Source organism: Mytilus trossulus, chromosome 5, assembly GCF_036588685.1.
Source record: "Mytilus trossulus isolate FHL-02 chromosome 5, PNRI_Mtr1.1.1.hap1, whole genome shotgun sequence".
NCBI lineage: Eukaryota > Metazoa > Mollusca > Bivalvia > Mytilida > Mytilidae > Mytilus > Mytilus trossulus.
In genome coordinates, this window is record NC_086377.1 from 28,377,792 (window position 1) to 28,403,032 (window position 25,241).

General features: G+C 30.6%; 1 protein-coding gene across 2 annotated transcripts in view; it reads right to left on the reverse strand.

The window, feature by feature from the left end:
* Positions 1–1,955: 1,955 nt before the first annotated feature.
* Positions 1,956–25,241, reverse strand: part of LOC134718722 (adhesion G protein-coupled receptor B1-like) — a 65,234-nt gene continuing 41,948 nt past the window's right edge. For both annotated transcript variants that reach the window (XM_063581407.1, XM_063581409.1), the window contains 10 exons: positions 23,997–24,143; positions 21,468–21,562; positions 17,607–17,866; positions 16,316–16,500; positions 13,074–13,223; positions 12,558–12,676; positions 7,123–7,385; positions 6,452–6,521; positions 5,030–5,226; positions 1,956–3,302 (listed from right to left, as the gene is read on the reverse strand). In XM_063581407.1, coding sequence (XP_063437477.1) covers positions 3,004–3,302; positions 5,030–5,226; positions 6,452–6,521; positions 7,123–7,385; positions 12,558–12,676; positions 13,074–13,223; positions 16,316–16,500; positions 17,607–17,866; positions 21,468–21,562; positions 23,997–24,143 — 1,785 coding nt within the window. In that variant the 3' untranslated portion in view covers positions 1,956–3,003. The remainder of the gene's footprint in view (positions 3,303–5,029; positions 5,227–6,451; positions 6,522–7,122; positions 7,386–12,557; positions 12,677–13,073; positions 13,224–16,315; positions 16,501–17,606; positions 17,867–21,467; positions 21,563–23,996; positions 24,144–25,241) is intronic.

The window sequence follows — 25,241 nt, forward strand, 5'->3', positions numbered from 1 at the left end:
TACGGGGTATATATCTTCCAATTGATACGACATGTCCGTGCCTGCATTTCCTATTATGGTTTTCTTGATAGAGGGTTGCTGCTCACAAGGATGCTATTAAACCAAAAGTTCCAATTGGTGAAGTTGAAATCATCCCTTCGTAAATTTTACGGTCGCCATCACGAGTTAGTTGGTGTTTGATTAAATTTATGTTGAAAGTCTGTAGTATGAAGGTTTTAGAACAAGTATTTCATAAACTTAACATTATCAATAAGCTATAACAATTAAGTCACTGCCATATGAACTATGCCAGACAGGCATGTACTCCTTACAATCATTCCATACACCTAACTATCATTAAAACATATATAGGTATAAGAAAATGTGATATGAGTATTAATGAGATACTTTCCATCCATGTCACAATTTGAAAACGTAAAAACAAGAAACGAGAAACACTTAGGAACCACATCAACAAACTACTGAACATTAGATTCATATGCACGAAATTTAGTGACCATATCGCTTATAGTTACTGATAAACTGGCATATTAAACCACAAAAACCGATGAATGAACCATGAAAATGAGGTTAGTTTTATATGGTCCTTGCCATACAGACACGTAAACACCATGCACCAAATGTGATTGACCTATTGTTATAGTAACTGTACAAGAGAGGCGAAAGATACAAATAAAGGCAACAGTATATTGCTGTTCAAAAGTCATAAATTGACTGAGATTTTTTCTTCGGACAAACCTTTTTATTCGACTTCGGCGAAAAACGATCTATTTTTCTGGCGCCAAGTCGAAAACATTTTTTTCTTTCAAAGAAAGCATTACATAATAATTCGTAAATATAACTCAACATGCAGACATCTTATACGTTCAGGTGTTTCACATCCATTTTTTTAATGGTAATATTCTTTACAAAGCACAAAAATGTCAGTATTCACCTCCAAACTTGCGCCAAACAAAACCTTTAAACAGACTTATTAAAGGGAAAGTCCGGAAAAAAAATCAACAATTTATATTATGTCTATTCTGTATAGAAATGCTCAAATTCATAGATATTAAAGTTTTATTCTGCAAGACAAGAGATCACCATCAATTTAAATTTAGAATATCAATTCTCTGCGTGTCGCCAAATGACCATCATCCTTTCCGTTTTTAACCACGAAATGTATATGGGCCACAGTAGCCTAATGTAGTCATAATCGCGTGTCGTTATCGTGTCAATCATACGGTTGTTTTATTATCCGACTAACTAACTGGATACGGAAAATTTTTTTTTTAAGTAACGAAGGTCTGTCGTTTTTAACTGTTTATATGGGAATTGGTGAAAAATTCATAGTTCAAAGTCATACTGTTATATGAGCATAAATAAGTGTTCCGTGAAAATTGTTTTCGAAAATCTAATTTATTCATAATTCTTTGATGTAATAAACTTATTGAAATAAATTCGGACCTTCGCTTGTCTGATCACCAGCATGGCTAAAGGTATTACTCCCAAATGTATTGTGAGGTTACACTTTCATGTATTCAAGCGATTTCCTGTCGGACTTGCAAGTTCATGCATCGTTTCACTTCTGAGGGTATTGATCAGTGTACACGGCCGATAGCTTGTAACTTTTCACTTTGAACTATCAGGTGTATACTATACATATTTGTCTTGCGTGTCCGATAGTGACACACTAGTTATTTCTACTCATACGCTTGTTTATATAAAAAAAAAAAACATTTCTGGTGTAAAAAATATTGTTTACACATTTTTTTCCAAAGGTGAAGGGGAAATGTAAGTACTCGTTGTCAAAAGTGAAGGACAGTTTGAAACATACAAGGAATATGGCTTTAACAAAAATATACGCACTTGTCGACCATTCGTTTATACGCCTGGATAGAAAGTTACGGAACTATAGATAGTTGCAATTTAAAATTATATACATTTTTACATTGAACATAAGAAAGAAACATACATCTTGTTTATTTTGGGTTTAATTTTTGTAAATAGACTAGTCCTCGTATGACAACAGTATGTTATCATGGGATGTCGATGGACGAAGAAGAAGAAGCCAATTTGAATTAAATACAGGTAGATATTTAACTTGCTTTGGTTCATCGAAGTTATAGACATAGTAAAATCACAGATTTCTATTTCAATACTATTGTTCCCGAACAAAGGAAGGAATTCGTCATCAAAATTGTTGGGTATAATGTATAATAATGTGAACATATTTCCGACATGGTACAGGACAATTTACGAAAAAATGATGGGTTGAACCTAGTTTTGTGGCTAGCTTAACCTCACACTTTATGGTAATTTTAAATATACCGCTAAAATGACAACGTTACATGACAGGAATACAGTAAAAATAAATGCAAGAAAACATAAATGAATTATATAATCGTACATGTTCGACAAGAGGGAAACTCTACCTCACAAGTCGAAAATAAACTGACAACGCAATTTTGTACCGTTATTGATAAACGGACAAAACTAAAACAATAAAACTTATGAGGTCATTTTTTTAATGAAACCGGCCAGACAGATATGTACACCTTCCAATCATTATCAAACCATACCGCTAAGCTATATATTTTTAAAAAATCGACGTAATAATCAAAGTTTATTTACAAATCTAACTAAAAAACAAAAAGCATGTTTGGTTCATTAAATTTTTTTGTAAAATAAGATATTATACTATTTGGCCAATTGAAAGACAACAATATAGAAAAGGAATGTGTTTAAAAATATATACATTTGTATGCACAGAACAAGCATACATATATCCAATATCGAAACAAAAAACTTCTTAACGTTCAGTATAATAAAATATAAAAAAAATATACAAATTATGTAATTATATAGTACATTATGTTTTATAGATCATTCAAACTATCGACCAAAAAATTAATTGTCTTTGGATTATGTGGTAGTTTTTTCTCAACGAAAATAAAATCATGACACTCTGCTGTGTCTCAGATTAAATTATCTTCTTTTGCAAATGCCAGTTCGTTTATACTACTAAATACAACTACTAGTATTTTGATCTTCCCCACTATACTTTGTATCGTCATTTGTACTGCTTGTTAAGAGTCGATCTTTGCTTCTATTGCGGTCAGTATTAGTGTCGCTCTGCAAATATTTTTCTTTTGTTGTTCGTTTACAACAAAGTTTTTGCCAATTTTGACGAACTCTCTTTTCTCTTGCAGTGAAAAGAATGAAAATAATAAATCCTTGAAAGACATTCAAAATAGTAAAAATGTACTGGAAAACTATGCTTGCTTTCTCTATTGTAAAAAATCCAAAAATCCATGTTAATCCTGAAAAAGAAGAAATATATATTTTACATACTTCGCAATTAACCATCGATTTTTACGACTTGATGAATCGTTTGTTTGATCGAAAGCGACAACTAAATGAGATTTAGTTTTTAAGTACCTATGATTTTATACAAAGTCAGTGTCGAACAGCGACTGATGCCTTTATTTGGTTAAAATTCTCATAAAGTAATCAGCAATGTAAACGTATTTGTAAAAATTGGTCTGCGGATCATTTTTAAATTTTAAAGTTTTCTACTTATCTATATTTTATTTATCATGACACTTATGCAAAACATGGTAAACAATCATCGCATAAAGGCGAAATCATCGCATAATGGCGATAACTCCTTTATCTTTGTGCAAGGATTTGTTGGCTTATTTGTAGATCTTGTCTTGTTGATCATCTTATTTTCTCCATCTGTTATAGTTTCGTTAAGATAAAAGGCAAAAACACCAAACAAACTATTTTACATTTAAGGGCGATTTGAACAATTTCGGCAATATCGACTTACTATTAGATCTAATTTTGCCTATCACTTTTGCTATTCAAATTTTCAATATATCTGTTAACAGTTTGCAAGATAGTTGTCAAACACACAGACAAGTAGAAAATATCGTCATTTAAAGGAAATATATAACCCCTGTAAAAAGTCAACTGACAATTTCAGCAATATTATCTTATTTTCTTATTTGTTGATTATGTCTTGCTGAACATTTTTGCTTTTATAGTTTTTATCTGTCTATCATAGTTTCAAGTAAATAAAAAAAACACACAAAACTTTGAAAAACATCATCAATAAAGTCGCCTGTCGATTTCGGCTGTCCTATTTATTAATATTGTCTTGCTGATAATTTTTGCTTTTTAAAGTCTGTATCTTATTACTGATTGTTTTCAAGATAAAAGACAAACATGTATACAGGGTAAATTTCATCATCTCAGGACAACAACTCTTATTAGAAGTCGTTTGCGATTTTCCAAAAACAAACTCGGAAAATCATATAAACAATATATTTCGATAATTCTAATTGGACAATCTGTATCGAATTTAATTAAGAATTGAATGTTTCTTTTTGTAACTTCATTAGGGTGTTAAAGCGTTGATCGAAGTACATTTTGTATGAAGCGCAGAAGCGCTTCATTCTAAAATTGTGCGCACCTGTGCACTTTATTATGTGACCTCGTGTCATCATGAATGATGAATTTTCCTGTGTATTGAAGTTGCTTAAGGAATAACGCGAGATTGCAGAGTAGCCAATCAGAATCACGTATTATAATGAAACATACATCTGTATGCAGATTTCTACTTGTAAACACATCTGATAGATTTAGGGTTTCTGCATGCTAAATGAACAAAGGCAAATGGTGTGACTGTATTTTCGTTGCCACTGCATGATAATACTATGATTACGAATCAATCAAATTGAGAGAATATTTACACATACAAATATATTAAAGTGAATGTGAGAATGATACGAAAGGATTGAAAGGATTACAACCAGACAAATTACATTGCTAGTTTTCAAATATGAGTTCCAAAAAGTAATCACAACACAATAAGTCGATATATAATCGACATCTGAATGTTTATCTAATGTAATTTTAGAGTTAAAAATCTGCGGACGATTTAAGAGATAAGATGTTTTGACTTTTTCTATTCCTCTTGATTTTACTGTTTTGTTTCTCCCTTCTGAAATTGCATAATAGAATAAATTACATTTGTTCTTACCTATAAGAACTAGTACTGTCAATGAGGCACGAAGATTCATCATTGCTCTCTTTTTCTCTGACTGGTTTGACTGAAGTCCTTTTGGTCGACCCCATAGGTTTTTCAGAATCATAATGAAGATAATAATATTGGCCAAAATTATAATTCCAACTGGTATTACAAATGCATAATAGAATGCAGAAAGTGACATCCAACACCTACAAAAATAAAATAAAAATATGAAAAACTAATAGCATCCTACACAAATTGTCGCATAAAATAACTGAATATTTTCACATTAGTCTAACTACTTTTAAGTGTCAAAACATGTGCATAAACTGGATTTATATCTCATTGATAATTAACTTCTATGAAATATATTCTATATATATATATGATCATGTTCTTATCATTTAAAAAAAATATGTTTTGTGTGATTTTTAGGAAGACATTTAACTGTTCTTGAGTATGGTTCTGTATATGATCAACGGTCATGTCTTTACCGTTCAAAACAAATAATTTGCATAATGAAAAATAACCGAATATTTATATTTTTTGTTCAAAATTAATTTGAAAATTATAAAGTAATTTTCACCTGATGATAATGATTTGATGCTTAACACCCAGTGAAAAATAAATATACTATATTAGGTCAATGTCAGGGAAATGTCAACTTTTTTATATGAGGCTGGGAAACTGGAGAAGAGCCAGCTTCTACCGAGCCATTCCCAAGATTTGCGCCGAATACACAAAAATATTTTTCTGACATTGACCTAATATTGTTTGTATACTGCAACTTAGATAAATAAATTCATGTATATTTAAATTGTAACACAAATTTAAAACTTATTTTCATCCCTTAATGAACCAATGACTGTGGAAAAAATGTTCCATGATGAAATTGACATTGCACAAAATATAGCTGTGTTACTATATTTAGGAAATAAACACAACTAGTTGCAGTATAAAACATAAATATCTGGATCAGAACATGTTAATGTGCTATTGATATGAATTCTGTTTCTTTATCAGGCTGACACAGTGAGCTAGTTTTTAAACACGAAAGATACAAGGGAACAGGCAACAAGTCATCATACCCGGTTGAAATATTCTGAATTCGAGCCGACCAGTGTTTATTTGTTCTTATTCCTAAAAAACATGTGTTTATTCTACGACTCCAGGGACTTACGGGATATAATAGAAGGGCTGATATCCATGACTTAACAGAAGCAACCATGACATTGACAATACAACGGATGCAGCAAGTAATGATTTATTCATTATTAGGTCTGTTTTCTATTTTCTGTGGTTTATTGATAATGATTCATGTACCGTGATGTATGTGACCTTTTTAGAACTCCTCTTTTTGTTTCCGCCCATTTATAATTGAGGATCATAAGCTTATACATGTCAACAGCAGACAATTATAAGATTTGTACTTACGCCTTGTTTCCACCAATATATAATTCATGATCATAAGCTAATACTATAATCACAGGTATCAAAGGAATCCCTAAAAAAGATATAACATACGCTTAATTATCAAAATTTAAAAACAAAACAACAAAAATCCTTTATTTTTATTTTAAAGGGTAATGATTTTACGAAAAATTGTAACTGGAAATATGAAGATAAACAAACATTCAGGGTTATATATCAGTAGTTAGAAAGTCTGTACGTGACATTAAACAGATCATCTGCAGAACACATAAATGTAAATTTCGTTTGCTATAAACTTTGTTATTTATTCTGTCTTTTTAACTTTTTTTTCTTCGAGTGTATTAAATGAGTATTTGGAAATGAAAATAGTGTCTGGCGTCTGGGGAACGCAATTCTAATCCTGATATCTTTGATTAGTTAAATTGAGCAGGTTAATAACCCACTCATTTATTTTGTTGTTTACAATTGAACATTAGCGGATTGAAAAGCGTTTTGTAAAGCTTCGCCATTGGTAATTAATAACACGTTTGCACTCATACTAGAGGAACCGTCCAGAAAATGCATCTGCTGTTCTACGATACGAAGAAAAAGATAGTTTTATTTGCATTTATATAACTAAATATAATGCAAATAAAACTAAGCACTACATTATCTATCATTCATTTTATACATACCCCATGCAGGAACAGCTGTTTTAAGAATAAAGTTTGGAATATAGGTTCCAAGAACCTTAACAAATCTCAAATATTGGAGGATCCCTTCCATCAACATCCACATAAATGCAACAAGAATGAAATAATGAAGCAACACAGCAACTGCTATACACCCTTTTAAGTCTTGCGTTTGTCCAATTCCAACTATAAATATTATCAAAAAACTGAGCAATGATAAAGCAAGGTTGAAAAGAGTTTGTTGAACTCTGCCTTTACGAAGGTGTCTGAAAAAAGTAATAAAAAGCGTATTAGTAACAACTTGATGAATAATAAATTTCACAATGGGTCTCATTTGGTAAGTTAAAATGACAATATACTTATTTCAATGGGATATACAATTGTCAATTTCTTGATTTTATAGTTGATGTGTTTCCATCAGATTTCCAATGTAACCTAGATAAGTTTTCACTCAATCAATTTTTAACATTTGAACAGTGGTAAACTACTTTTGCCCACATTTATAGGGAGAATGTGTTAAACATTAAAAAAAACCAAACAAGTAGGCTAAAGATTGACACCTATTTGAGAAAAAAAAAATGGAACGGAAAAGAAATAGTTCACCACTGTATACAATATAAAATGGACACGATATGAATTAAAAGTCTGCGAAAACATCTTGTCAAATTGTTGTATGTTTGGTATTGTAAATTTGTAAATGCAAAAACCCCAAAAGCAAATCTGTTTAAAAGTTTAAACTTTTGTTTTAAAAAAAGTAATATAAGGTTTGACTAAAGTCAAATGCTTTTAAGGATCAGATTCTAATGGAAGTTAATTCTTTTAAAGGACATTTGTTAATTTTCTATAATAATTGATTCCCAATCTAACAAATATTATTTTGGCTACTTGATTCTCCATGGAACTAAATCCAAATGCGTTACATCTGAACACGTTTATTGGTCATTTTTATAAAAATTTCCTGTTTACAAAACTTTAGATTTTTCGAAAACTAAGGATTTTCTTATCCCAGGCATATATAACCTTAGCCGTATTTGGCACAACTTTTTGGGATTTTTGATCCTCAATGCTCTTCAACTTTATACTTATTTGGCTTTATAAATATTTTGATATGAGCGTCACTAATGTGTCTTATGTAGACGAAACGCGCGTCTAGCGTACTAAATTATAATCCTGGTACCTTTGATAACTATTTTTGCGGAGTCGGCTCCAATTCACAAACACATTTAACGAGAAAAATAAATAACAGATTTCATAACAAGGCAATTACTATATCCCAGTTTGTTGGAAACTAGGAGAAACAATGAACGAATTAAACACGAGTCCTTTAGATATCTCTTTGTTTATAGTCATTTCTGATCGGTACAAGTCAGAGAAGTGGACTACTAGTATAAAAGGGATGCCGGGTCGTGAAAAACAATGACGGATTCATTAGTAATAGTTTAATACTGTTTAAGCAGGAAAAAATAGGCGACACCACAGCGAAGGCCAATACAAAGACGTGTACTTTAAAATATTAAAATATTTAAAAAAAATATCTTCAATATGCTAAAAGGCAAGATTAAAGTGAAAACACGACTTGTTAAAAATATGCAGCACTACATATATGTGAGAAAAAAAATTCAATTCATTTGAAACTCATTGTCCGTACTATATAAAGATATGTTGGAATTCCAATTTCTTTTACAAAAAACAACATGATATTAAGAAAAGAAAACTTGTGGATTTACCAACTGATCCCTTTAAAACCTGATAAAATCAAACGTGGTATTGTCCTCAACATTGAAGCTTGTAGTATTTTAAACTAACGTAGCAAAACAAAAGTCATTACAAAATAGTATCACCTAAAAATCAATGGGAAGTTCGAAAATCTGTTTAGTCTACACTAAGCAACGTTGTGGTTTGAAAGCAAATATAACGTAGAAGGAAATCTGTTTAACCGTTTTAAACCTTTCATCACATTGCTAATATTCTAAATATTTCAGTACCAAATAGTCGGTTACCATTACATCGTTAGGCAACTAATAATTCTTGTTGTGCGATAGTATTTATCTTGTTACTGCAATATATTTACACGGAAATTGTTGTTAGTGGCTGTTTAAACAGAACTATTTTTATTTTATCATACTGTTTTAGGTTATTATATGCTTTTAATGTTCTAACTCAATACACTTATATTTTTTTCAGTTAACAATGAAATGATATAACTTTTATAACGTTTTCGTATTTCAAAAGTATGCCATGTGTTTGTTAAAACATCATTGTTAGTTCCTAAATGACCAGAAACACCGGAAGTTGTCTTCTCCTTCTATTTAAGTCATTGTTTAATATTACAATGATGTAGCAAATACGTTAGTGTTTTCGTTGATGGTATGCATAACTTGTTCCAGCAATATCATAGGAAAAATATGACAAGAATCATGATAAAAAAAACCTGTTATACAATACACCGAACAAGACTACGCAAATACAGAGTGTAATCATGTTGAATATTTAAGAGCAATAGGTAGCACTCCACAGTTAGAAAATAAAATAAAAAATGAGCCACAAAATGTTTTATCATGTCCTATTCCTGAATTTCTAATACATTAACCTAACTGTTTGTGTTGTACATGTGCATATGTATGTCATCAGTATCTACTATAGATTTGATTTTGAAGAGTTAAAAGGGTGAAAATTAATTCCTTTTATGTGCATCCATGGCAACATTCTGCATTTATTTACCATAAAATATTGCAAAAAGGGGGGTGACCATGTCACATATCCCCCCAAAGTTTCCCTTGGTCCGTTCTGTTTGTGTTACATTTCAGTGTTGTGTCGTTGTTCTCCTCTTATATTCAATGCGTTTCCCAGGTTTTAGTTTGTTACCCGATTTTGTTTTTTATCCATGGATTAATGAGTTTTGAACAGCGGTATACTACTGTTGCCTTTATTGGATCAAACTAGAATTTCAATGCCTTTGAGTGATACCTTTTTAGAAACTGTTTTCATAAACTTCATAATGATCAAATGAAAAAAAGGTGTCTTTTGCCTTCTTTTTCTCGTAAAATCCAATCACAAAGTTCGTGTGATAAAAGTTGGAAAAAAATTTACAATAATTACCGGACCATTGCATAGTAGGGACATGCAAATACGGACTGTCATACAGAAAACAGACTATATAACATACATAAAATAACCTTAATGTAAATATAAACCCAATACAAAGGCTATTTTAATACTCAGCTATCCAAAAATGAATTTTATGGCACACTAGCTCTCATATTTAAAAAATCCACAGGGGCCAAAATGCGAAACTACACACCTAACTGTGGAGTGTTACCTTAACTTATTTTCGTCTATCCACGAAAGATACCTTCCTGATTTTCGGATGGGACCAATGTTTTTGTTTAATTGGTAGTTAGTGTGGATTGGTGACGAATACAATTATATATTTGAATACAATTTTCCCATCAAAAACAATGACTGCATATTTAACATGAAATTAAAATACAGTTAAATTCTCTGAACTTATGTCAAGTACAAGAAAAACATTTCTGAAGAAGCTTTTTTTTTTTTTTTTTTTTTTGTAACTAATGTATCCGATCTCAATTGTTTGTACATATTTTAAATATTAAATATCTGTATTTGTTGTCTCTGTACCGATGTAATGCCTTAGCTTTATGGGAATAAAGATAAACTATTAACTGCAAAAACGTATGAGATTAAAAAAATTTGTAAGGGTTCCGCGGAACCCAGTGTCTCGCCTACTTTTCTGTTAATCGCAGGCTCAACAAAAATGAGGCAAAAAATCAATAAAAATATTCCTCTTGATACTTTCCTATGATTGTAAGAAGGTTCTGTCCAAGTTTGGTACAAATCTATGATAGTTAATGAATCTAAAAAAATTTTTGAAAACTTTAACTACAGACTGTATGTAATGTTAACTGGAAGAAAATCTAAGTCAATTTAAAAGTAAAATATAGAAAAAATGGAGTTATCTTTATACAAAATTTACTTCTTGATACTATCTTATGATCATAAATAAGCTTCTGTCCAAGTTTGGTACAAACCCAAGATAGTTTAAGAAAGTTATTTAAATTTTAAAAACTTTTACCACAGAGTGAATGTAATGTTTCCCTGCAGAAAAACTAAGTTCATTTAAAAATAAAAAACGGAAAAAACGGATTAATATTTTGAAAAATTTGCTTCTAGATACTATCTTATGATCATAAACAAGCTTCTGTCCAAGTTTGGTACAAACCAAGGATAGTTTAAGAACGTAATTAAAATTCTAAAAACTTTAACCACAAAGTGAATGTAATGTTTCCCCGCAGAAAAAACTAAGTCCATTTAAAAGTAAAAAACGGAAAAAATGGAATTTTATTTTTACAAAATTTACTTCTGGATACTATCTGATGATCATAAACAAGCTTCTGTCCAAGTTTGGTATAAATCCAGTATAGTTTAAGAAAGTTATTAAAATTTCAAATACTTTAACCACAGAGTGAATATTTGTGGACGCCGCCGACGACGACGGAATGTAGGATCACTTAGTCTCGCTTTTTCGACTTAAGTCGAAGGCTCGACAAAAAACAAAAACAAAAACACCCTACACACACATCTTTGTATCTATTGATCTACCACAACAGGACAGAAAACTAAAACAACTCCAGTAAACTGATATGAGCAACTAAAAATTTAGTACTACAGTAAAAGTGGTGATCACTTATCGCTCCGTTACTACGTTCTTGGCCTTTATTATACCCCCACTTTATAAAAAAGGGGGTTTACTGTTTTATCTCTGCCTGTCCTTCCGTCAGTCCGTCAGACAGTCCGTCCGTCCCATGAATATTTTTCGTCGCATTTTTCTCAGGAACTACAATACAAGGATTTTTGAAATTTGGTTTCAGGGTTTACCTAAGTCCGCTATACCGTGTGATGCGTTTTCAGATTGATCACTTGACAACTTCCTGTTTACCGAACACTTGTATGATTTTACACATGATAGCCAAGTTGAAAATTTTCGTCACATTTTTCTCAGGAACTACAATACAAGGATTTCTGAAATTTTGTTTCAGGATTTATATAAGTCATCTATACCGTGTGATGCGTTTTCAGATTCATCACTTGACAACTTCCTGTTTACCGAACACCTGCATATTTTTACACTATTAAAATTATCCACTTACGGCGGGGTATCATCAGTGAGCAGTAGCTCGCAGTTTTTCTTGTTATAACTCATCCATAAATTTTACCTTATAGTTTTAAATTCATAATATTATGAACGGATGAGGCTGATGTTAGCTGGTATTTTTGATTGTTTTTTTAAGACGAAAATCATAAATCGATTACTTAGGCATTATTGAATATTGATATCATTGAATACAAATTACTTGCTAACATTCATTCAGCTATGAAAAACTCTAATTATCGAAAATTTAAGATTGAAAATTTCTTACTTAAAAACAATGAATAAAACTATAGTAAGCGATAATCCAATTATGGAAAGTATCAGGCCAATCCAAGATATAATGTCCATGGCTAGAGATTCCACTAAATTATCTTGGCCACCAATATTCTGAAAATATAAAAGAACAGAGACATTATTTGTGACACTTCAAAATTATCATGAGTCAAATGACTTCAATATCATATATTCAGACAACTATATGGTCATACTGATTTAAAACACGTTTTTTTTCTAATTCAGTTCTGTGAAATTCGTTTTTTTTTAAACAAACAATTTATCAATCACGCTAACTTATTATAAACGTGTAAAATTATCGATACTTCTTTTTATGTCGAATAGGGAAGTTTTGAAAAAAAAAATGAAAACCTTATGAGGATATAAGTCGAAAGGAATGTAAAAGTTCTTTTAAGTACGAAACGCATTACATTAGTCGCTTAAATGTAGATAAGGGCAGAATATAAAGTACAATGATCGAAAACATATTTTATAATTCATCTTATATTACCACAATCACTGCAAAATTTGTCAAATGATCACAAACACAAACATATCGTCCATATTCTGTTTTATTCAACTGACAACCGTCGGTGGCCCATCCACCAGATGTATCATAGAGGTCGTAGTTCCAATATCCACATATGGAAGATTCGACGTCCTGCAAGCGAAGATTAATCATCATTTTTCAATCAATAAATAAAGCTAACGTTCTGGCCAAACGAGAACACACAACAGTCGTATACAATTTGTGATCACAGTTATTTAATTTTGTTTACATAACTATTGCTATAAAAGAATATGCAGTATACGGATTGTCATCATATATATGCATGCTTATGAAGAACAACAATTAAATGCAGAAGTATCACAAATGCGACCATTTTATTGTATTGTCACTATATGTTTCATCAGATAGTTTATTTTAAAACTTTTCCTAAATATAGATTTTATCATACATTTTTGAAAAATATATAAAAAAAATATTGGTAAGCGTCCCTTTTTTTAATGCTTCCAGATATGTCAAATTATTCAAATAGCGAGTTTAGAATTTCGAAAGAAATAAATTCTTTAGAAGCTTTATCTTGGTAAGGAAAATCACTTCTCGCAATCCATAAAAGGTTACAAATTTATTAAGGAAAAAGAGCTGTTTATATAATAGCAGTAAAAAAGATTATTTTTCAGAAAAGTACTGGAAATGAAAGAAATGAGTTTTTAATAGTTTGCTGCAGACACAATATAAATCATAAAATAGTTACATTAAAATTCTATGAAGGTTGATCAAAATAATTTATGTGCAACAAACTTTAATCCAAGACTGTATTCAAATCTTTTCTCTGGATAGTATATATTTGGGATATTAACAAGCTTCTGTCCAAATTAAATAAAAATAATCCGTAAAGGGAAGGTTAACTGAAAAACTTTAAATTGAGCCTAAATGTTAACTGTAAAACAAAACAAGTTCAATTATCAGTAAATTACGGGAAACTGCCATACAAGTGGAAGTTTTAGTTTGCTAAAAAAAAACAAGTTTAATCCACAAAATTATGGACTTCTTATTGCGACGTCCTACCTAACACAATCACCGATCACCCCTAGTTTTTGGTGGGATTCGTGTTGTTTATTCTTTAGTTTTCTATGTTGTGTCATGTGTACTATTTTTTTCTGTTTGTCTTTTTCATTTTTAGCCATGGCGTTGTCAGTTTGTTTTAGATTTATGAGTTTGACTGTCCTTTTGGTATCTTTCGTCCCTCTTTTACACAACATATGTGTCAAATTACAACACGCCCTATTTAGTTAGCTAAAAATACAAGTTTAATCCACAAAATTATGGACCTCCCATTGCGACGTCATACCTTGCACAACATATGTGTCAATTCACCACACGCCCTATTTAACAAAAAATGAAAACATTTTCACTGGGCTACTCAATGTCATTTTATTTTTCTATTAATTTAACGATGATGACGATATACTTTACAACTAACATTTTCAATTTTATAAAAACTTTCTTTGTGCGACAACTCAAATGAACTTTATGAAATTTAGAAAATTAAAGATAAACGTTTTAATCAATATTTATCCTTCTAATTACCCGAACCACACTGGTAAGGTCGGACCATATGAGTATAAACGATTATGAACATATGCGTATCATCTATATAGCTGTATTTTCCGAAACATTCATTCTTTTCTTTTAACAGTATTGTTGCAAAATATAGGACTTACTAGCCTTTCGACACATGGCGGCCATTTTGGATTTTGGCAGCCAGTGTGAATTTTTTTTGAAGATGACTCCATATCCAAAAATGGTTATCATCATCATAACTCACAATCTGCAAAGTTTCATACTATTACCAGAAAGTGATCAATTTTGCCAAAATATTGGACTTAGCCCCTGAACAAGTGCAGATCGTAGACTTTTGTATATGGCCCGAGAACACAGTTATTTCGTAGTGCATTTCTTTTAGACAATAAATTTAAATTAAAAAAATCGCACCTGCTCTTTCTCAAAAAGATTTTTACAGTGTAGTGTACTACCAGTGAGACAAATAATATCAAAATTATAGAAACTACTACCAGCTCTCACTCAAAATATTGACAATTCTGTGTTAAGGGGGTGTTAAATTCAGTTTGACAGCTTCAGACGTGATAAAACTTGACCTTTTTGAACTGGACCAAATCACTACTTAACATAAAGATTCAGCACCCAAATGTTTTAAACATGTAATTACATCCCCGTACTTCATGCATTTAATATCAAGAAATAAATTGGGAAAGTGTATCAAATAAAACATGCAAGTTGTACACTGTTTACACTAGGGACTATATTCGTAGACAACGAAAACCAAAGGACGGTAACTGTGTCCTTTGACCATATATATTTTTTATGTGTTATGTTGTCATTTTCAGACAATCAGAGACCTGATAGATTTGAAGGATTGCTATTTTTAATATTCATAGTTTTTACATCAGTAAAGGTATTGCTTTCTTATATATAGTCGATTGATAATATTGTTTGTATAGCATTACTCATGCTATATAAAGACATGCATATGGTGTTGGTATGCAGTGTTTTTACTTATAAATAATAAATGGTCACAAACTTGTCAAACATTCGCACAACGTTTTGTTTAATATACAAGTGTTATCAAAGGTACCATAATTATAACCTGATACACCAGACGCGCGTTTCGTCTACATAAGACTTATCAATCCGTCGGAAGGGGACGCTAAATGGCTGACCCGTGTTAAGAGAGAGCCATATCTCTTGCACGTTAAAGACACCCTTGTAGATTTCGAAAAAGAGTAGGCTAATGCCGCTACAAGGCAGCACTCGCACCCGCAAAGTGGAAAGGGATTAATATAAGTTGCAAAACTTGTTTCCCAATCCACTATAAATAAATATGTTTAAACTAAACTTATCAATGACGCTCAGATCAAAGTAGCATAAAAAGTCAAACAAGTATAAATTTGAAGGTAATCTATGCTTTGGATAAGAACATCATTAGTTTTTCGAATTTACCCTACTTTTGCAAACAGTTAATTTATAAAAATGACCATATAATAATATTTATGTCAACACCGAGGTGCTGACTACTGGACTGGTGATATCCTCGGGGACGAAACGTTATATTAGAATTGAAAATAAATGAAATCAGCATCAATTGAAATTAAATGGACTAAAATGAACAAATATTATCGACAAATCAGTGTCATTCTATAGTAACAGAACATGAAATTCTTACTTACCGCAGTCGGATAAAACAGAGTCTGAACTTCGTATTCACCGAGAGAACGAACAGGAAGTCCATCTATAAAAATACTTGATGCAATAACTCTGCTGTTTGGTAGGTACTGTCGGACATCTGATCGTACAGAAAACAAATTCCAATTTCTGTATACATTGAAAGATATTCTTGTGGCATTTGGAAATTCTGTAATTTAAGAAGAATATAATACGTTACACAATACATGTATAGATAAAGACGATGGATGATGCGCAATTTGGGTTTTTACCAAAAAAAAAAAAAAAAAAAAATAGGACTGCATGTCACAGTCCCAGTTTTTAGAGACAAATACTTCAAGACAAAAAAGAAAAAGAAGATTCATTTAATTAATCAAAAGAGCACAAAGAACAATAATGTCTTTTATTTTATTATATCAAATCAAGTATCAGTACCGAAATATTTCAAGGAGATAATGGTCAATAATCCAGGTTTGATGCATCAAAAGCCAATTTTAACGACATGAGATGACGTGATGGATGTAGTTCAAAACAAATCTGCCAAGCAAGAACGAGAAGCAGTTTGATTTGCTATAATCGGTATTTTCGAATGGATATCATTTTAAATTCAGTTTTTGCTCTTAGCTAGCAAAAGATGCATTAGAATACACATTCTTGACTTATAGTGACGCCCAGCTTGATAAATGATAAAGACACTTCAATTATTGGAAAACGTAGATCTACCGTTTAAATTGCCTCTATAATAATGGAGAAAAGATTTTTCAAAACAGATTCATTCAAATTCTTACTATGACTATACACAAAAGAAAAAAAACTTTTTTACACAGTAAATCAAACTTTTGCCAAACTACTAAGTATAATTATTAGAAGACCAATGAAAAACATCCATCCAGAAATGCAGGACTACCAAGTTTGTCTACCTTATTGGATAGTTTAAGGCCAACACATACACATCAAAGCATGTGACAATTGTAAAAGCCGTGGAAAAAAAAACCGGATTGTGTGAAAGAGGGACAAAGAAAGGTACCAGAAGGACATTTATTCTTGAAAAACAGTATCGTGACGATTATAAAATATATATAGCAACATTTGTATAGAACAATTCCAGCTCAATCAATGTATGCGTAAATGTCTAATGCATTATTTCTTTCTCTATAAAATACAACGTTTATACCTTTACTACTAATTGTTTGAATCTATTTCGGAAAATATTTTTGGAAAATTGGTTCCACAATAATACTTGAAAAAAAAATATCTTGATTTCTCCTGTACATGTATTTCGTTAAATAAACTCACTATTGATTAATTCAACTGGGAGAATAATAGCAGCGTCAACTGTTTCTAAGTTGATATTTGATCCGTTTATCAAGTTCTGTATGGTACTGTTGGTCAATGGTACTTTCGAACCTCCTCCCTCGATTTGTATACCAAAGACTGTAGAAGATAGTGCAGATATATCGTACACCTCCATCAGAATATTGTCCCTCACCCATCTAATTCCAGGTTGTCCTTGTAAATCAAGAAAACGGGGAATGGTGTCGATAACTTCTAATATTCTATTCAGATAAAAAAAGAAATAATGCAAATAATGGTTATTTCACGATTCACATTTATTTGCACCAGATGTGTATTTCGACAACAAAATTTAGGATTTTCCGTTTTGAATTTTTCTCGGAATTCAGCATTTTTGTGATTTTTGTGAAGAAAAGGACAAATATAGTTCTTCGTGAATGTCCATATAAAATGTATTCGGAGTCAGCGCCATGTGGTAAATTACTAAAGTATATTATTGTATTCTTGATTATTTCAGCAAAATTATCATCAACGTAATGGCAATTGTTATGAATATCTTTGTAGCACAACGCAAAAGCAACAACATTTTACGAATCCAATAAGACAACTTCAAATTTTGTGAAAATTTTTATACAGTTCCAAAATATCCAAACGAACAACCAAAGTTTGAAAATAAATAATTAAATATGATTATAAACATTTTATTGCAGTTATTATATGGCATGTGTATTGTGTTGATAAATCTAAACGATCTTTTCTTAAAATTGTACAAAAAAATGAAAAAAAAATAATTAACAACCTACTCTGTAAAATTATTTATCTTTATTGTTTTAACCTTCACAATTTAAAATCGTTTGGATATGCATGAAATATTTGTCACTGGACGTTAAGCAACCAACCAACAATCAATCAATAAATCAATCAAATCGTTTGACATAATATTTCTTCTTTAAAAGACCATTCATAGCAGACAGGTTTGCTCGAAGACAAAGATGGGGAAAATATGTGTATATGTAGGTGTTGTTACATGATAAAGACTATACGCAACACTCTGATAATTGGTCACATGAAAATATCTTCATATTTGTAATTGTTTAGGCAAAGTTGACCTCACATGAAATTGAATTTCAAGGTTCATTTTGGTGATATAGCTAGCTCTTCGACTGTTTCGGTTCTTATACATCATAGGCTTTCAAGTACTGTATATAGTACATGCACAGTGAGTTCTATTTGTATAACAAAAATTTGTAAGGGTTCCGCGGAACCCAGTGTCTCGCCTACTTTTGCTGTAAATCGCAGGCTCAACAAAACTGAGGAAAAAAGTCAATAAAAATATTCCTCTTGATACTATCTTATGATTGTGAGAAGCTAATCTGTCCAATTTTGGTAAAAATCTATGATAGTTTAATGAATATAATAAATGTTTTGAAAACTTTAACTGCAGACTGTATGTAAGGTAAACTGGAAGAAAATTAAAGTCCATTTAAAAGAAAAATACAGAAAAAATGGAGTTCTGTTTTTACAAAATTTACTTCTGGATACTATCTAATGATCATAAATAAGCTTCTGTCAAAGATTGGTACAAACCCAGGATAGTTTAAGAAAGTTATTAAAATTCTAAAAACTTTAACCACAGAGTGAATGTAATGTTACCCAGCAGAAAAACTAAGTCCATTTATAAGTAAAATACGGAAAAATGAATTCATTTTTTTACAAAATTTACTTCTGGATACTATCTTATGATCATAAACAAGCTTCTGTCAAAGTTTGATACAAACCCAGGATAGTTTAAGGAAGTTATTAAAATTCTAAAAACTTTAACTATTAAAATTCTAAAAACTTTAACCACAGAGTCAATGTTATGTTTCCCTGTAGAAAAAACTAAGTCCATTTTATAAGTAAAATACGGAAAAATGCATTTATTTTTTTACAAAATTTACTTCTGGATACTATCTTATGATCATAAACAAACTTCTGTCAAAGATTGGTACAAACCCAGGATAGTTTGAGAAAGTTATTAAAATTTCAAAAACTTTAACCACAGAGTGAATGTTATGTTTCCCCGTAGAAAAAACTAAGTCCATTTATAAGTAAAATACGGAAAAATGCATTTATTTTTTTACAAAATTTACTTCTGGATACTATCTTATGATCATAAACAAACTTCTGTCAAAGTTTGGTACAAACCCAGGATAGTTTGAGAAAGTTATTAAAATTTCAAAAACTTTAACCACAGAGTGAATGTTATGTTTCCCCGCAGAAAAACTAAGTCCATTTATAAGTAAAATACGGAAAAAATGGAATTTTATTTTTACAAAATTTACTTCTGGATACTATCTAATGATCATAAAGAAGCTTTTGTCCAAGTTTGGTAGAAATACAATATAGTTTAAGAAAGTTATTAAAATTTAAAAAACTTTAACCACAAAGTGAATATTTGTGGACGCCGCCGACGACGACGCCGACGCCGACGGAATGTAGGATCGCTTAGTCTCGCTTTTTCGACTTAAGTCGAAGGCTCGACAAAAATGTAACCTTTCGATAATCATTGAAAACAGTTGATCTAAGCATTGTAAATCAATGATTGTTTGATCAAGTCAGATTAAGTTATACTGACAAAATGTATACGTTCATGATATAGGCGAACGAGTAAACACTGACATTTTTTAATGACACATCTTAAAATTGAATTTACAAACAAATAGGATGTCGTATTAATTAGTGTTGTAATTTATGGGGTACCTGTAGCTCAAGAAGAAGCGATATCCTTGATAATATATAAATGAAATCTTCAAGAATAAGACAAGAAGCTCCTACATTTAACTCTTTCATATTTTGCAATGGTTAAATTTAGAGACGAACATAATTCAAAATATTATAATACTGGATTTTAAATCATTAAAGTTTGTTTTTTTTGGAACTGAATGTTTTTCTACTCAATGTTTTTCTACTCTACTTCAACTTCGTAATTTTTTTTTTTTTTTAATTTTTTTTTTAACTTTTTTGAATTCGATCGTCACTGATAAGTCTTTTGTAGACAAAACGTCTGGAGTAAATACAATATTTAATCCTGGTATCTATGATGAGTTTATTTACAGGGAAAACGGTAGTATTTAATTTTCCCAGCATGAGGTTGGCCTTTTGTGTACCCAAGACAGGTGAAGGAAGTCAAATTAGGAGCGCTGTGATTGGATGTAAGGGTACAATAATTTTTTTTATCTTTGAATAACTACAGTGTGTAAATTTATAATATAAATTTTAAAACCTATTGAAATATTTTGTAGAGAATTATTCGAAAAGGCTTTCAAAATTTCATAAATTTGGTGCAAAATGACGGTGGGCATGGATAACATAAACAAGCTCCGTTGGAAATTGGTCATGATACTATTTGGCTTCAATTTTTAGAATACAATAATAAAGTTCTAACACCACACATAACTGTTTTATCCAGGTTTTTATTATAAAAACTGGTAAATTTAGAAAATGTTAGTATTGTCGCATATGGCAGAATAAATAGTATCGTTTTCCTTACAGGTGAAAACTGAAAAAATAATAATCTAGTCCAAAACAGGATGAAATTAAATAATCTGTCCCTCAAACTGCTTTATGAAAATAAGTACAAGTTTGTTCATAACGGTCGAGTAATATTTCGAGTAATATTTTAAATGATTTATCTCTAAGATAAACAGTTATGGATAATGTGCATCACAGCTAGTATGAACTTAAATTCTTGCTTTTGATAAAAGTTGGATGCAATGTTTTTAAAATAAAATAATTGAATTATTAAATGCGATTACCCTAGACCGAAAGTCATACTAAAAGTTCTAAAACATAATTAATGTAATTTTTTTTTAAAGATAATACCTGTTTGATGCACTGCCATCTTCCTGGGCAAGTTTAATTGTTTCTGGTTCGACACTTAAAAAACTATTGATTGTATCAATGATATCTGTCAAAGCCTAGAAAAAAGATAGCTCATCAATATCTATTTACTTTGGTACAAAAGTTAATTTCAAACCACAGAGAAATAATTTAATACTCAGTTATTTACTGCAAGTTTTCAAGAAGAAAACTGCTTGAATTATGTACTGTTTTTAAGTTTTATCTATTAAAAGTTCCATTGACGATATCACAGCGCAATGTATATTTAATACGTTTGCATAGGCATGACAATACTGATATTGTGTGTTAAAATTCGCTGTTACAAACTGTTGGACACTATTATAAATTAAGGAATATATCTCCCTCCTCAAATACTCTGATTCCTTGCTAGGTTAAAGCTATACTAATTCTCCTTTTTGGTTTAATAACTCTTCAAGTTTTGAACTTTATCACATTCTGGCCTCATGCAAAAGTAAACAGACATTTATTATTGAAATGCACATCTGGTGCTGACAAATTGGCACCTTTGGTATCGGAATTCGGATGTTTAATCTAATAAGAATAAGGAAACTCTAATGCTGTTAATCCAAGAAACTTTACAGTTAAATACAAATCATATGGTTTCATTTTTAAATTACAGTTGTCGATAAGTGATGTACATGTATACCATATTTCTGTCTTTAAATATCTGTAAATTTGTGTGACGGGAAAGTTTTTTTAAAATGAAGGACAATAAAAAAAAAGAGCGGTTCATTTGATTTTTTAATAGTGCTTGTAGGGAACTTGTCTATTAAGAAATATTTTCAACTAAATATTTATCCTGAATACCGTTTATATTTCACAGGTAAATTGATATCATTTTCACTATTTTTTTAATAAATTATATCCTCTTTAAAAATAGACCGTTCTAAACTGTGTTAATAATAAATACTGAAATGATCCATTTTTGTAGCAATTGTAAATATTAGATTGCTTTGTTAAAAAAATAATGCATCATTATTTTAGAGAACTAATTGGTGTGATGGGCACTTGAAGAACTAATTGGTTTAATTTGTATATTTCAGTTTTGGAATTAAAACCAAACAGTAACTTTATATCTGTTTAAAAGACCTTTAAAATTATTTTTAAAACTATCTATAAATGACCTACTGTTTTTATATTTTTCTGTGTTTACACCTTTAGCCCTCGGTTTTACATTTTTCTTCTGCAGGTTTTGTGAAATTAGTCAAACTACGTTTACGTAAGATAATAATGTTTTTAAAATCTCAAAGTAACAAATGACCTCTAGCTACTAAAGCCAAAGTCACAATGAATGTTATGTCTGATTTTGTCGCTTACTTAAGAATAAAGAGACTGAGAAAATAAGTGGTCACTCCTTTAATTGATTGAAAATCCCTAATTTTGTAATTCGTGTGGACTTCTGGACTTCCCCCTTTTGAATTTTTCTTGTTTTTTTTTTATTATATTTTCTTAAAATGATAAAAAGTCAAGCATTATATGGAATAACTAACAATTAATTAAAATTCAGCAAATTGCAAACTGAAAACCTAGAATGGTCACATCATTCTATTTCCAGATCATAATCGACTTTTTTTTATTGAATAATTTCGTTGAGCCTCTTTATTTAGGTTATAATTGGGAGAAATTTATAAATTGGTTTCCAACAGAACTTCCGTATAATCGAAAATTGTACAAATAAACTAAACAGAATATGTTCATTTGATTGCTTAAATCTTCGTGATTTGGTCTCTGGTTGATATTTGCTAATGTTCAAGCATACCACATCTTCTTTTTATATGATTATTCCATATAAAAAAATTATACTCGAATGAATGGGCTAAATACTCAGCTATGGTATTTGTTTCATCTTTAATATAGCATCTTTCAAATTTGAAAAAATGCCTCATACAAAAAATTCTCCAAGTACCAGGATTATAATTTAATACGCCAGACGCGCGTTTCGTCTACAAAAGACTCATCAGTGACGCTCAGATCACAATAGTTATAAAGCCAAACAAGTTCTAATTTGAAGAGCATTGAGGACCCAATATTTTGACCATTAAACGCTGGTATCCCTTTAAAAAATAATGACTCTTGATATGTAACTTTGGTATCATGTTTATTATCAGATGGGATAAATGTATGAAAATTGTCTTAAAAAAAGCATATTTCCAAAATTATTTGTGAACTTTCTATCGATTCGACTAATTTGTATCATTCATATCTGTCATGTTTTTCTGAAATTTTTAAATCAAAATCAATCAATGGCGTCAAACGTGGAAGCTAAACGGAAAATAAAGGAGGAAGCAAGTGAAATATCATGTATATGGAACGGTTACAGAGTTTGTTTCCATGCTAATATTGATACGGAATAAAAAGAAAAAAAAATACATAGACCACATTTATTTATCATATAAAAAAATATATGTGCACTGCAATATATCTAGAATAGTATGATCAATTATAATTTAAACGAAAATTACACTCATTGTAAATTTAATCATACTTTACCTTTTCATTCAAATTTGAAACATTAGATGCCTTCACTAATATCTCAGCAGTGTCTATGATATCAATACTTGTAAGTGGAGTTGGGTCAGATGTCAAATTCCTTAAAGTTTCTAGAACTTTGTTTACCGTGTTTTCATCAATATTAACCTGCGAAGAAAAAAACCAAATGGATTCAAAAAGTAAAAGATCAAAAATAAGAAGCACAAGTAGCCCATATACCTTTAGGAAAGAGTTATGTCGAAGAAATTCCTTTTAGCATTAATATGGGTCAAATGAAAACAGAATAAACTTGTAATTATGTTTGTTTGTTTCACTCAAACATCGGTGTCAATATAATGGAATTATATGCGACTGTCAGTCATGCGAGATGTTGAGCTAGATATAAAACTATGTTAATCCACCAAATCAAAAACATAAGCAAACACCTGTATCAAGTCAGAAATAAGACTTCGTGGTGTGTTTGAGCTTTTCATTTTTCCACGTGTCAAAGGACTTTCCGTTTGAATATTTCTTGGAGTTCGGTATTTTTTGTTATTTTACCTTTTACTGTCGTATGAAAAAAGATATAAAATACAAAAACAAAAAACACCGATATATACCAATTATAATAGTTGATTTTTTTCTTAAAGCATACGAGATAAGGACATAATCATGAAAACAAAACGTTAACCAATAAACTATGAAAATGAGTTCAAGATCTGTTGAATCCTGCTGGAAGAAAATCAAATATTTCCATACTCTTGTAACACTGTAACATACATAAACTTTTAGCTACCGCTTTACAAGCAAAACCAAATACAATGAAAGACCCAACTGTGTATTGGCTTCCGAAGCTACACAAAACACCTTACAAATATAGATTTATTTCGTCTTCAAGTCATTACCATTCCACTACTAAATTGTCTATTCTTCTTACCAGTTCACTTGGTACAATTAAAAACCTGAGAATAAATTGTTCAAATAAGGCCTTCGAAAATAGTGGAATTATTTACTTTTGGAGTATCAAGAGCTCGTTGGAAGTACTTGATTGCTTTCTTATATTGGTGATTTTGAATCTGTTCAAAGTTTTGATTTTTCTACCCTGTATACCACATTACCTCACATTCTCATTAAGGAAAAATTCACACACCTAATTAAATGGGTAATTAAAAAGTCAGAATGGGGCTATATATGTTCAAACTCTTTGTTAATTTTTTAGTAGCAATAAACAAAAAAACAATGTCAATTGGACATGCTTTGATACTA